Raw genomic sequence first — 12,944 nt, forward strand, 5'->3', positions numbered from 1 at the left:
GATGGGATCCAAAGCATCGGGTAAATCCATTAAAGCAGTAGGTGATATCCAAGCCCAATACTTTCCAAAATAAACATATTCCTGAGTTAGTTATTGATTTATATCAGTTTGGGTTGATCTTGTGGTTTAAACCTGATGCCTATTTTAGAAACGCTTTCACAGCCTTGCAGAAATTAGCTGCAGCACATTTTTTTGAAATTTGCCAAGGAAAATAGCTAAATGCTCTGTTTTTCCAGAACCTGAATTATGATCTGCACACACTGAGGTCAAGCAGCAAGAGTTTTGCTTATGGAATGATTCTTATCCCTCTTCCCCTGGGTTATTATACTTGGCAGAAAAACCTCTGAGTAAGATTTTACTTGAATATCTCTACTGAAGTCAGCATGTTTATTCCAGGAATCACGAACATCAAAGGATCAGACAATTATATGTTGTGTGAGGGTTATGGCTTTGTGTGTGTGTCCTCCCCCTCTCAATCTGAAGGCCAACAGGGGGTTTAAAGGAACTAAAACAAATGCAGCCATGCCCTGGCGGTAGTTGGGGTTGCTGCTCTAACGGGCTGAGGAAGGAGATGCCGGCACTGGCAGATAAAAGTGCTGAAATGATGCTCCTGTGTGCTAATTATCCTGCTAATTATCCTGCAAAGCATTCCGGCACTCCCCTGTGCTGGTGGTCCTGCACACTGCCCACCCCCAGCATCATTCCTGACTCCCTGAGTTCCACAGGGGTCCAGCAAAGCTCCAGCCCCAAGTCCCCTCAGAGATTTGCTGTGTTCGAGCCTTGCCTCAGATTTATCATCGTTATTTCCAGCCAAGCTCCCCTTGCCACGAGCACAAGCAGCGCTTGGGATCCCCAAAATGCCCTTTGCAGCCTCTTGTGCCACACTGTCCCATTCAAGTGATGCTGGCCCGCGTATTCTGTAGATAAATGGAGCTAAATTTGAGACCACAGCCGATCATCCTCCTTGCTAAGTGCCTCCATCTGGGTTCTGTGTCGGGATGAGCCCTTGTGCGGCCCCGTAAGGGCTGCGCTGCATTAACAGCTTTGCGTATTTCCCTCCTCCGCGCGATGAAAACGAGCTGTGGCAGACCCGCAGCAGCAACCTCGCCTTCGCTTTCCTCCCCTCAGGCTACTCCATGCTGCAGAGCAAAGAGGTGATCCCAGTGGCTGCCATCAGCCTCCTGCCCCCGCTGCTGGTGGCGGTGATGATCACGGTGATATTTTACCTCTGCCGCACGCAGAAGCGCCGCAAGAGAGCCAAGGCGTGGGGCGGGAAGCAGGGCCAGCCGCCGGTGCTGCCGGAGCAGGGGAAGGCAGGCGAGCGGGAGGAGAAGCTGTCGGTGCTGATGGACGAGAGCCCGGGCAGCACCAGCCCCGGCGGCCGCCCCACGGAGCTGCTCCCCATCGAGCTGGACGAGATGGTGGGCAAGGGGCAGTTCGCCGAGGTGTGGAGGGCCAAGCTGAGCCACAGCCGCTCGGGGCAGTACGAGACTGTGGCCGTGAAGATCTTCCCCTGCGAGGAGTACTCGTCCTGGAAGAACGAGAGCCAGATCTTCACCGACACCAGCCTCAGGCACGACAGCGTCCTGCAGTTCCTCACGGCCGAGGACCGGGGCACGGGGCCCCGCCGCGAGTACTGGCTCATCACCGCCTACCACAGCCGCGGCAACCTCAAGGACTACCTGTCCCACCACGTGCTGAGCTGGATGGAGCTGCAGAAGATGGCCGGGTCCCTGGTGAGCGGGGTGGCCCACCTGCACAGCGACTACACTGCCTGCGGGCGCCCCAAAATCCCCATCGCGCACCGCGACATCAAGAGCACCAACGTGCTGGTGAAGAGCGAGCAGGAGTGCGTGCTCTGCGACTTCGGCATCGCCATCCGCCTCGACCCCTCCCTCACCGTGGATGACTTTGCCAACAGCGGGCAGGCGAGTATGACCCACCAGCCCTCTCTGGAGGAGCCTTTGCCAGCCACCCCCATGTCCCGTGGCCAAAATCCTCACCCGCCCCTGCTAATGCCTCTCTCCTCTCTGTGGCCAGGTGGGCACCGCCAGGTACATGGCCCCGGAGGTCCTGGAGTCCAGAGTGAACCTGGAAGACCTGGAGTCTTTCAAGCAGATGGATGTCTACTCCATGGCCCTCGTTTTGTGGGAAATGGCCTCCAGATGTGAAGTGGTAGGAGGTAGGAGCATCACACACAGGTTGCTATGTGCCTTTATGCTCCCTTACTCCACATCCCAACTGATGGCACAAGACATGCCTTGGGGTGGTCCAGGTCTCTGCAGGGCTGCCAAGGGTTGGTGACAGATTCCCCTGCTCTGTGTGCCATGGCTTAAGGGGGGTGGCTCAGTGGTCAAGGAGCAGGACAGGACCCCATGGGGACATCTGGTCCAGCCCCTGCTCAAAGCTGACGAGCTCCCAAGTCCCATGGAGCCTGTGCTGGTAATGCAAAGCAAACCAAGCAGGAAGAGCCAAAGGTGCCTTCCCCTCCTCAACAATTTTTTCCTTCAGACAACACCAGAGCCTATGTTGCAATGGGGACTCACAAACCCCAGCCTCTGACAGTATGACAGATCCTGTCACTTCCCAGAGCCACGTCCTGGCATCTACAATTGTATGTACCAAAACATTTCAATAACTGCCCTGGAGTTAGCCCTGCCTGCCTTCTGCCTGCTCCCATCTACCTTCCTTCCCTATCCCACTTGCTCACAATACAAGCCCAGAGAACTGCAGGAACCCTCAACCCTTGGCCACAAAGCTGCTCTGACTGCCCTGCAAGCCCCATGGTCGGCAGTGGGAGGCCCTTGCCTGGTTTGGATGCCCCATGCATCCTTTGTTCCCAGGCCAGCATTCCCTGGCCATCTCTCCCCACTCATATCTCACCTGCATTCACATCTGGGTGGGAGCTGGCAGAAACCAGAGTGGCCTCTCACCTCTGCCAACAGCCAGTTTCTCCTTGGTCTTCCATGACATGGGGTTGCTCTTCTGGAAGGGCCATTTCTCCTCCAACCCATTCCCTGCCTGTAGAAGAAATCTGAAAATTCTCGTGTCATTGTCACCTCTCCCATCCCTCACCAGCACAGTACTTTCTGCCTGCTCAAATTGTCTCACCCAAAGACAAACCAGGTCCTTTATACTGCATCTTTTGGGTTCAGGGAGGAGGTCAGATGGTTCCTCTGTGCTGTCTCTGTAAAGAACCTCTATGTAAAAACCCAGCATTACATTTCTGTGTTCAAATTCTCAATTGTTTCCAGATCTGCTTATTTTTTTGCAGACTTAAAAAGAAACCCATTCTCATCCAGTGGGCCATACCAAAACAAAGCAGGGAATGCATTAGAAACATCCTGTAACGCTGCTGTTGCTTCCTTGCAGAGGTGAAGAATTATGAGCTGCCCTTTGGGTCGAAAGTCCAGGAGCAGCCTTGTGTGGACACCATGAGGGACATTGTGCTGCATGGCAGAGGCCGGCCCGAGATCCCAAGCAGCTGGCTGGTGCACCAGGTAAGCTGGGAGCAGCTGGGTCAGAACAAAGCAACACACATTGTCCTTCCTCATTAAACTAGCCTGAAAAAAATAAATTTATAGTCAAAGGAAAAGTGGGCAGAACTCCTGGGATTTACTTTCAGCTCCACTGTGGATGGCTGGGCCCCCACAATCCCACTGGACTCATTTCCTTGTTGCACAAAAGCCACCAGCCACAGACACAGCAGAATGTGTTGATCAATAGCCATGATCAGCAAGTTGTGCATGGCAGGTGATGGCTTCAGTTACCCTGAGGATAACAGCAAAATGGAGCACTTCAGTGCAGCTCTTCCCATGAAACAGTAAATCATAGGAGTTCACCCCACTTCTCCCCTTGGCACCTTGTCTGGAAGGCTCAGGAAACACACAGTCCCTCACACACAGCCATTTACAGCAGGGACAGAGGGGAAGAGAGGCACATCCAGCCTTCTGCCTGGGTTTTTCAAGCTCAAAATTACCTTCAACATGAGAGAAATTTCCATTACTACAAAGAAGAGAAAACCAGGAAGCATCTCCTTCATGTGAAACACTCAGGAAAAGTGAGTGAAGCTGAGAGCAGGGACTCCACAAAGCTCAGGGCTTGTCAAGGGGAGTCTTCCACCAGCCTTCAGAAGGTCTGAAAGCAAATGTGTCAGCACAGAGAGCACAACCCAGTGTTCTAGAACAGGGACATGTCAGCAATGACAAAATGTGCTCTGTTAACACCACCCACAAGCACACCCAGATCAGGCAGCTACAGAAGCAGAGCTCCCTCCTGGCCCTGACAGGGTCCTCTGCCCCAGGCCAGTGCTTTCTGCCACACACAAATGACATGAGGGGTAACAGGCATGCTGATTGTGACTTCCACAACTTGCCTGACTTTGGTACTTCTTGAATTTCACATGTCTTGTGGAAAAACACCATCTGCTGATCAACACTCCCATTCACCTGCAAATCAAGCTGGAACATCGAGCCTGCTGGCTTTCAGAGCCTTGCAGTGCTCAGTGCATCATTTTGCAATACCCACCCATAAGACACACTGCCTCTGCTCCCACTCTGCCCTGCTGGCACACAGAGGCAGGCTCTGCAAAAGGAAAGAGGGAATTTCTCAACCTTAGGAAGCCACATGTTCCCTACAAAGTCTCCTCTCAAAACCATGTTTGTCCAAAGACTCACAGCTGACCTGACTGACCAAAACTGCAAACAGGATCAAATGAATTTGTGGCTTCTGTGGGACCCCTGGGGAGTTCATCAGTTGGTGAGTTCATTTCTGGAGCTCACCCAGCCTTTTTCATTGACAAAAGCAAATACAGCACCTTCAATCAGCAGTGCCACATGTTTGAAGCCTTTGAGTTTTCAGCTCAGACATTCGCCTCACAGGGTCTCTGATAAACTTTGAAACCACAGAAAAAATATACAGAGGCTTGGGTTGTCAAAAATCACACTTTGATGGAGTGTGAGCATAACTGTGCTGTTCCCAGGGCTGAAGGGAGGCTGACTGCAGTCAGCTCCCAGAAATAATGTTGGTGTAGCAGGCAAACAGAGCAAGGCTTATAAGGTGGGAACTTTTATTAGACCATCTGATGGCCACTGGGGAAGAGGAACAGAAGAGCCACCTCATTTTGCTGAAAGTTTTTCTTTGATTAATCTCTGCTGGTCTAATAAACATCTCCTTACAAGCCTGGCTTCACAGCATTTTCTGGGCAGTTTGCAACAGCTCTCCCTAGGATGAGGAATTGGGCAGCACCATCTGCTGGGAAGCAGCAGAAAGCCACCGGGTTGTGCCACTCCGGGGGTCCAGGCTGGCTTCCCGTGGGAGGAGGTGTCGGGTGACAGCCAGAAATGGTGGCAAGTCACTCAGCTGAATGGGAGGCACTGATAGATGCTCCCACCAATCACAATAAGTCATAAAAACTTCCACGTTTCAACTGTCAGGACTGTTCTCAGTCAAGTGAAGACCATGGTTTGATTTTCAGCAAGTGTCAGCACTGATTCCCCTGACAGGGCTAACTCGCCCAACAGCAGCTTGAGGGCAACTGCTTGCAAGGCCCTACAACAAAGTCAGCTGAAGAAATTCACCCCCACTTTCCCAGATAACTTACACACCCCTTAAGTGTGTGCTTCTACCTTGTTTCACAGCCCAGCATACTAAAAAAAGGGAAAAAAAGGTTTCTTAGGCCAGGTAAATTCCTGAATCTGGTTCACAAAGCAGCTGAACAGACTGATGTACTGGCACAACCAGAGGCTGGTGCAGGATAGGAAGGAACAATAGAAGCTAAAGTCAATATTGCCACTAAAAATACACTTGTACAACTCAGTGTCCTTTGGAATCTTAGAAAAACGGATATCAAATATAAAAGCCAAACTAAGTTCATTTTGTAAGCCACAAACAAGATGTTTCAGTTACACCACTCAAAAGAACATCATCACTACAAGGCAAACTGCAAACAAATGTTATGATTTCAGGAAAAAATAAGTACAGAAAATCTTGGATGTCCTGTTTGAGAACATGGTGACTTTAAAAGCTTCACCTAAGCTAGCTCATTTCTGCATGTAATCAATTACCCTCAAATCCTTTCAACTAAGCTAATAAATAAGTGACGTCAGAGGTGCTGAAACACACCATCTGTCAGTTTTGCTGTACAATCCTGTTCTCTCCAATCTGTGTCTATTATGGAAGACTTAGCACAATGAGCCTTAGCAGAGAGCAGTGAGTTCTGAGTCAAGTACATCAGGGCAGATGGAACTCACCCTATATCTCTGTAGGACTTGGATTTTCCTCTTACATGAGTCCATATGAAACTTTAGGGTTCTCTTAATTGCAAATTAAAAAATACATAAAACCCACTGAAAACCACGAAGCTTTATTTAGAATAATGATTTTTCCACTGTGTTCCAACTTTAGTTGACAATGATGCCAAGAGCAATAGCACATGATGGGATTACATGGGCGAGGGAAGGTTCAACACAGCTTCTGGTGCTAGCTGTGTTACTAGCTAAAGGCTGGGGGAAGCTCCAGCTGAATACTACCATTTATTTGGTTCCTAGGCCCAAAATATTGTGACTATTTTCAGAGCCCTACACAACTGGACAAAAACCCCCAGCTTTCTGGGACATGTAAGCACTGTAGCTGAGAGGAACTCCACGTGCTCTGGAGCAACCTGGGAAGCACCTCAGCCTATCTCAACCAAAACACTGCTTTGTGATAAGAGAAGGTTCAGCTGCACACTGAAAAGAGTGTTTGGCACAGCACACCCTTTCAGAATGCAACTAAAACAAGAAATTAGATTTAAGAAATTATTTCCAAACCTACCTTTGAAAACCACCTTCCCCCCCTCCAGGTATAACAGGCAGGGTGCAGCTCAAACCCAGAGGCCTGGGCTCAGCCAGCAGCCTACAGGTCACTGTCCACACCTCTCCTGTCCCTCCTGATTCAGGGTGCTCTGATCCAAATGGGCAGGGCTGAGACAGGAAATAAATACAGGCTGGAAGGAAACAGGCTCTAAGTCTCACAGCCAACACAAGCCAGTTTCCAGGGAGCATGGGGAATGTTTGGGAGCAGATGCTGTGAGAGCTGAGGCTGCTGCTCTAACACAAGCAGTGCCAGTGGAAGCATCAGCACTTCCACAACTTACTGAGGCTGATTCCTCTTGTGCTTAAGCTTGGCCAAAAACAGCCTTGAGGCAGGAGGCTGTCAGAAGTCTGGTAATGTGTTAGATCCTCTTCTTCCTGCCTTCTGCTCCTAATTTCATCCCCTCTGACTGCAGGGAATGCGCTTCCTGTGCGACACCATCACGGAGTGCTGGGACCACGACCCCGAGGCGCGGCTCACCGCCCACTGCGTGGCTGAGCGCTTCAACCTGATGGCACAGATGGATTGTGATGACATCCTCAACAACAACACGGACAACGAGGCCAGCAAAACAGCTGCTCCAGGTGGGGAGCTCCAGGACAGCGAGGGCAGCAGAAACACCCAGTGATGCAGCATGCAGAATCCTCAGCGCGAGGAACAAGAGGATAAGGGAGAAGCATTTAGCTCATGAGGGAAAAAAACCTCACTGTTTTTCGAAATGGAACTAAGATCTAGTACATAAATTATTTATAAGATCTGTTTCCTCCCACAGATATACAATGAACTGAGGAATCAATATTTTGGTTAAAGTGAAACATTATTATATGAACTGACTTTGTACTTACTTAAAATGTATAATGATGCAAAGCATTCCTTTTATTATTTTTTAAAATAATAATGTTTAATCTTTTATTAATAAGCAGCTGAATTCCACGTCTCTCTTTTTTAAGTCCTTCCATATTGTCATCATGAGTTTCTTTTCTAGCTTATTCTGCAGTGATTAAAACAATTTTCCCCTTTTTAAAGGCCTAAACATACACACACAAAATCTGTTGTAGCAGGAAAAAAAGGCATCATGAGATGTACCACACCCTCTGTGGAAGAAATGCTGACATCCAAGAAAATCACTCATGCAACACTGTCCAAAGATCCACAATAATCCAGTATGTAAAAGCCTGATGTGATGAAACTCCAACACACCTTTCCTCACTGGGGAATTCCTGGGTTGATAGTTCAGGTGGGTGTATGAAGCTTCTTTGAGAGAGAAAATGGAAGTCACCAGTGTAGGCATGGCTGCTTCACCCTAAAAATTTTCCATGCAGGACATCTAGACAAGCCTTTCCCCCATCAGACCAGTTTCCAGCCACCTCTGGCCAGATCTGTGCCACAGTAACAGTGCCAACACGAGGGTGTTGGCAATTCCTCTGGAAACTCTCACACCCCCTGCTGGGTTACCCCACCTGGGGAAACAGGATCAGACTGAACTGAGACCTTTGTCCCCACGATCACCACATCAACCCAGGCTGCCTCCATTCTGGACAGCAATTAAGGAAAGGTAAGGCACACCTCACTCTGAACCCTGGCACTGTGCAATCCCTGCGCCCTTGGGAGCAAAGACCTCAGGTGCCCCAAAGTCCTGCAAGCCCATACCTGACACCTACACAGAGGTGTATTTTTTGGGATAGCACCCAAGAGGAATACACTCCTTGCCACCACACAGCTGCATGGATCAGCCCAGAAAGAGAGGAAGGGAGCAAACCATGCAACAGCCACAAGTTTTCTGCAGCTGAGGCTCCTCATGTGGAGCAGGGACACAGATCTGCAGGGCTGGTTTGGTTCTCTAAAGTGCTCAGCTATGACAGCATCAACCCATATAAAAACCTTTTCTTCTCCAGCTATTGTTTCCATCTCCCTGGACTGTTTTTACAGCTGCTAAATTAAAAACCTAGAAACAAATTGCCTCTAAACGCTTCAAATAAGGACAAAAGGGGAATGAATTACGTTGCACCAAATCTAAATAACAAAAAATTTGCTTAGCTACCACTTATGCCATCTGCAACTGTGACCACACCTGTCATTTTCACTAATCTTCACCTGGCTGCTACCTCCTGACACCTCAAAATTTTTCAAGTTAACCCTTTTCTCTTCAAGCACACCCTCCCCAGTTACCCACAAATACATCTTTTCCATCCCACCTGACTTCAGCCTCATTTCTTTAATATATTAACCACTGCTCTAGCACAAGAGAAACAGAGCAGGGGCAGCTTTTCTGTCATGGAGATGAAAAACTACAGGAGCACACCAACACACTCCCCCCCAGTCTCGCCTTCCCATAGTATTTTATGCAGAATTTCCATACCAAGTTCTGCACCAAGTTGTTTGAACACACTGATGAATGCATTCACTCGTTCTTTCAAGCTTAAAAGGATTTAAAAGACACTCTGACCTGTTCTTCCCACAGGTGACAGGGACAGAGGGGGATCAGCCTGTGCAAACTAGACATCGAAGGCTGCATCTCTGATTTTGGTGGCTGAAATCCAAATTCTCCTGGGAAGACAGACTTCATCCTAGGCTTGACAGTTTATACTATAAATATGCTGAAAAACTTCACCTTTTCCCCTACTCATGCCCAAAATCTTGAACAACCCAATTTGCATAGTGAATTTTTTTCATACAACACAAATCCATCAGGATTACACACCTGAATGCCTGTGTTAAACAGGGCTGATTTGGTGCACTCTGTTTTCTATGAGCAGCATAGACATGCACTTATTTAAGATCCAAGATCTTTTTATGATTCAGGGGGCCTAAAACCAATGAGATCAATGAAAATTCTGCTCTTAACTTCAGTGGGGCCCAATCAAGCCAAGAAGGCAGACGGTAACCTAAGCCAGTGTCCCACTTTGCCATGTTCCCTGTTGGAACACACTGTGGTTCTTTCTAGCAAGCATCTACACAGGAAGCAGCACTGAGCCCTTCCCTTTGCTCCAGAAGGTACAGGATGGAAACAACATCAGTTATGCAAGAGAATCAAATCTGGCCAGAGTTAAAAATACATCCATTACTCCACAGGGTGTTTGCCATTTTCAGAAGAATCACAATTACAATTTAAGCTGGATATTCAGGGGCTAGATTTTTTTTCTTTTTAAATGGTTTTCAACTATGTCCTTTGTTTCTGGAAGCAGAAATTTGCATCATAACTAAATCCATATCAGGAATCATTCCAGTTCTCATGATCACTTGAGTAAAGGAAGGCTTTACCTTCTTTTTTTCCTAGAAACATTCCCATGTTAAAAGAAATCACTTCATGTATTTTATCAAAGTATTTCTTCAGCATTAGGTCTATTTTTACACAATAAAATTAGTAACAGCTCTCTTAGTGAGAAACCACAAGCATACCAGATGAGGAAGGAAGAGAAATAACTTGACTAATAGCATTATATAAGGAACACAAATGGTTTATGGTCAACACGGGAGCTTTTCAGTCTCATTTACAGCCATCACCTTGACAAATCCCAAATCAAAGTTTTAAGCTGAGTTTAGTGACTGAGTTGTAAGTTTATATTTTAGTTAGCTTAAGTTTGATCCCTGGAGTGTGCTCAGCTGGAAAAGGTTGGGTTTTGCTCTGATCACTGCAATATTAAAAGCTGGGCCTTGCACCACAGCCCTTGCTGTTCATTTTAAGCAAATGTGCCATGTGACATGGATAAAACAACTATGAAATGTATACAGAGCTAATCTGTTTCTCTAACAGCCCCATTTTGGTGCAGGTACTGACAAACCATGGAAGAATTTCACATATTGCCACCACAATTCCCACCCCAAATCCTGGAATTGGCCAAGGAGCCAAATGTGCCGCAGACCCAGAAACAAGGAGGAACTAATCCCACTATTTTAACTTTTATTTTTATTCCCAGTTAAGCATGAAAATGCCCAATGGATATCCAAAACTATCACAACAAGATGGTTGTATAGAATATCACAAACAAGACAAGTAGGGCCTAAAACATTCTTCTGCTGGAGAATAGTTACCACTCAAGCACATAGTGCCAAAATACCCCTCTTTTGGGACCAAGGAAAGCCCAGACAGATCTCCAGCATGAAAGAAAACAACCACCTACTCTTTCCTGGTCACCTGATCTCTAGGAAAGCAGACAGAACAAATGAATCATTTTGTAGCTTTATTATCCCCCCCCACTTCTCACAAACGGACTATGACTTGCATTGAGATCTCAGTGCATTTCACAGCAAAAAAAAAATGTACAAGAGGATCAAAACAGTTGTGCATAAACCCAACTCTTTTTTTTTTTTTTGCATGATTTTCAGTTTGTGTTGAAAGTTAACATGGTTATTTAAACCTTCTGATGCATTCTTACAATTGCATCTTCTCTATGGAAAACATCTTACCAGATCACACAGTTGTGAGTTTTTATGATGCTGGATCAGGTGCAGCCATTGCCATGGCTGGGAAGTGGCAGATAATGTTATATACACTGATTGGAAGACTACATCAGAAGAAAAAACAGATTAAGGCACCACTGTTGGAAAAATTAAGGTAGCTTGTAGTTACAACAATAACGAAAGCCATAGTAAGTACTATTCTTAATTGCCAGCAATTCTTAGACTTCAGTAAAATAGTTATAAAAAGGAGAAAAAAAAAAGGATGTTTGTACCTGAATACAGTTTCCTGATATCTGATTGCGTTTCAAATCAATACTCAGTCCTCAGCATAAACAGATGTTTGCTTGGGTTTTTTTTATGGAAAGATGAAAAACCAGGACCTACAGTCCATGTATTCAAGGTCACATTTCACTGCTTTGTTCTGAACAACACCACAGGAGAAAAAACAAAACAACCCAAAGGACAGTTTGTAACACTGATACTTCATCTCTGAAACTATTAGATGGGCAGAGAAATTTAAATACAAAACTGTATGTTTTCTGTTCATTTTGAAAGCCTTAGTCCTCAGGAAGAGAAGTTGGAGGAGAAAAAACAGGCCAGATCTCATTATATTATAACTTGAGAAAAACCAGTCACTCAAAGAGATTTAATAAAATTAGAGTTGAAAAGTGTTCAAATTACTTTTCCAATTCAAGTCAACTATTTCAAGTATATTAAAACGTTTCAGAGGAAAAATTTCTCCATGGTTACACTTCTAATTGCTTTTATAAATCCATAAAAAAGAAAAGTAGTCTCTACATACATCCCATATTCCTCCAATGCATGCACGCGCTCTCTCCGAAGAAAAGGTCGTCATGATCCAGTTGTTTCTTAATACTGATTTCAGGCACATCTTCCAAACACCCTTCCAGTTTTTGCCAAGAAGGTTAATTACTGGGCATAAAAGCAGCAATTTTCTGTTGCTGTTGTCTACATGTGTACTGAGGAAGTTTCAGTGATTAAAGAGCTTGACACAGATTCCAAAAGAGTTCCTATGTCACTCTAAAATCCAACAGGCTCCTTCTTCTCTCAGGCAGCTTTTGCAATCAGATCTACTTGGAAGAATCTTACACAATGCAGATAAAATCTCTTGGATCATACAAAAAAACAAGTTGGTTGAATGTACCTGGCAGGTTTGTCTCTACAACTTGGATTTTTACCTTTTTTTTTTTTTCTTAAATAGCTTTAAAGTGCCCTAGTATAGTTATTTCTTTATGCTCATTTAAACTTGCACAATTACATAAAAAGGGGACACTCAGTGTGATTACTGTGTTCTGAGAGACAGAGGAAAAGGAGAGGAAAACCAGAAAACTCATCTTAAAGCAGCTTTTTTCTAGTTACTGTCTGTTTGTTGAGTTTGTGCGGCAGAGACTGTTTTCCAGAGGGGTTTATGGTAAACCCAGCCATCTCCCTGCAATTTAAAGAGAAAACATGGTTATCATAAAGACACTGCCTTGGCAGAAATACCTTCACACAACTATGAGACTGATGGCTGTGAACAGCAGAGGGACAGAGCTGGTACCTTTATTTAACTCCTGCAGACTGAGGCGCTGCAGGCTGCTCTCACACTGCAGGCTCCTCCCAGCCTCCAGCTCTCTGGGAGCAGGCTGCACCTGGAATTAACCCTGCCAAAAAGCCACTCTTCTCAACTG

At 46.2% G+C, this 12,944-nt stretch overlaps 2 protein-coding genes across 3 annotated transcripts in view; one reads left to right on the plus strand and one right to left on the minus strand.

Moving 5' to 3' along the window:
- Positions 1–9,219, plus strand: part of LOC135450576 (TGF-beta receptor type-2-like) — a 31,770-nt gene extending 22,551 nt beyond the window's left edge. The window contains exons 4-7 of the mRNA XM_064718885.1: positions 1,129–1,928; positions 2,041–2,182; positions 3,373–3,500; positions 7,268–9,219. Coding sequence (XP_064574955.1) covers positions 1,129–1,928; positions 2,041–2,182; positions 3,373–3,500; positions 7,268–7,480 — 1,283 coding nt within the window. The 3' untranslated portion in view covers positions 7,481–9,219. The remainder of the gene's footprint in view (positions 1–1,128; positions 1,929–2,040; positions 2,183–3,372; positions 3,501–7,267) is intronic.
- Positions 9,220–11,020: 1,801 nt separating this feature from the next.
- The window catches only part of OSBPL11 (oxysterol binding protein like 11), a 38,697-nt gene continuing 36,773 nt past the window's right edge, over positions 11,021–12,944 (minus strand). For both annotated transcript variants that reach the window (XM_064718587.1, XM_064718588.1), the window contains one exon: positions 11,021–12,703. In XM_064718587.1, the coding sequence (XP_064574657.1) occupies positions 12,626–12,703 (78 nt within the window). In that variant the 3' untranslated portion in view covers positions 11,021–12,625. The remainder of the gene's footprint in view (positions 12,704–12,944) is intronic.

The sequence above is a fragment of the Zonotrichia leucophrys genome, chromosome 7 (assembly GCF_028769735.1).
Source record: "Zonotrichia leucophrys gambelii isolate GWCS_2022_RI chromosome 7, RI_Zleu_2.0, whole genome shotgun sequence".
In the NCBI taxonomy this organism is placed as follows: domain Eukaryota; kingdom Metazoa; phylum Chordata; class Aves; order Passeriformes; family Passerellidae; genus Zonotrichia; species Zonotrichia leucophrys.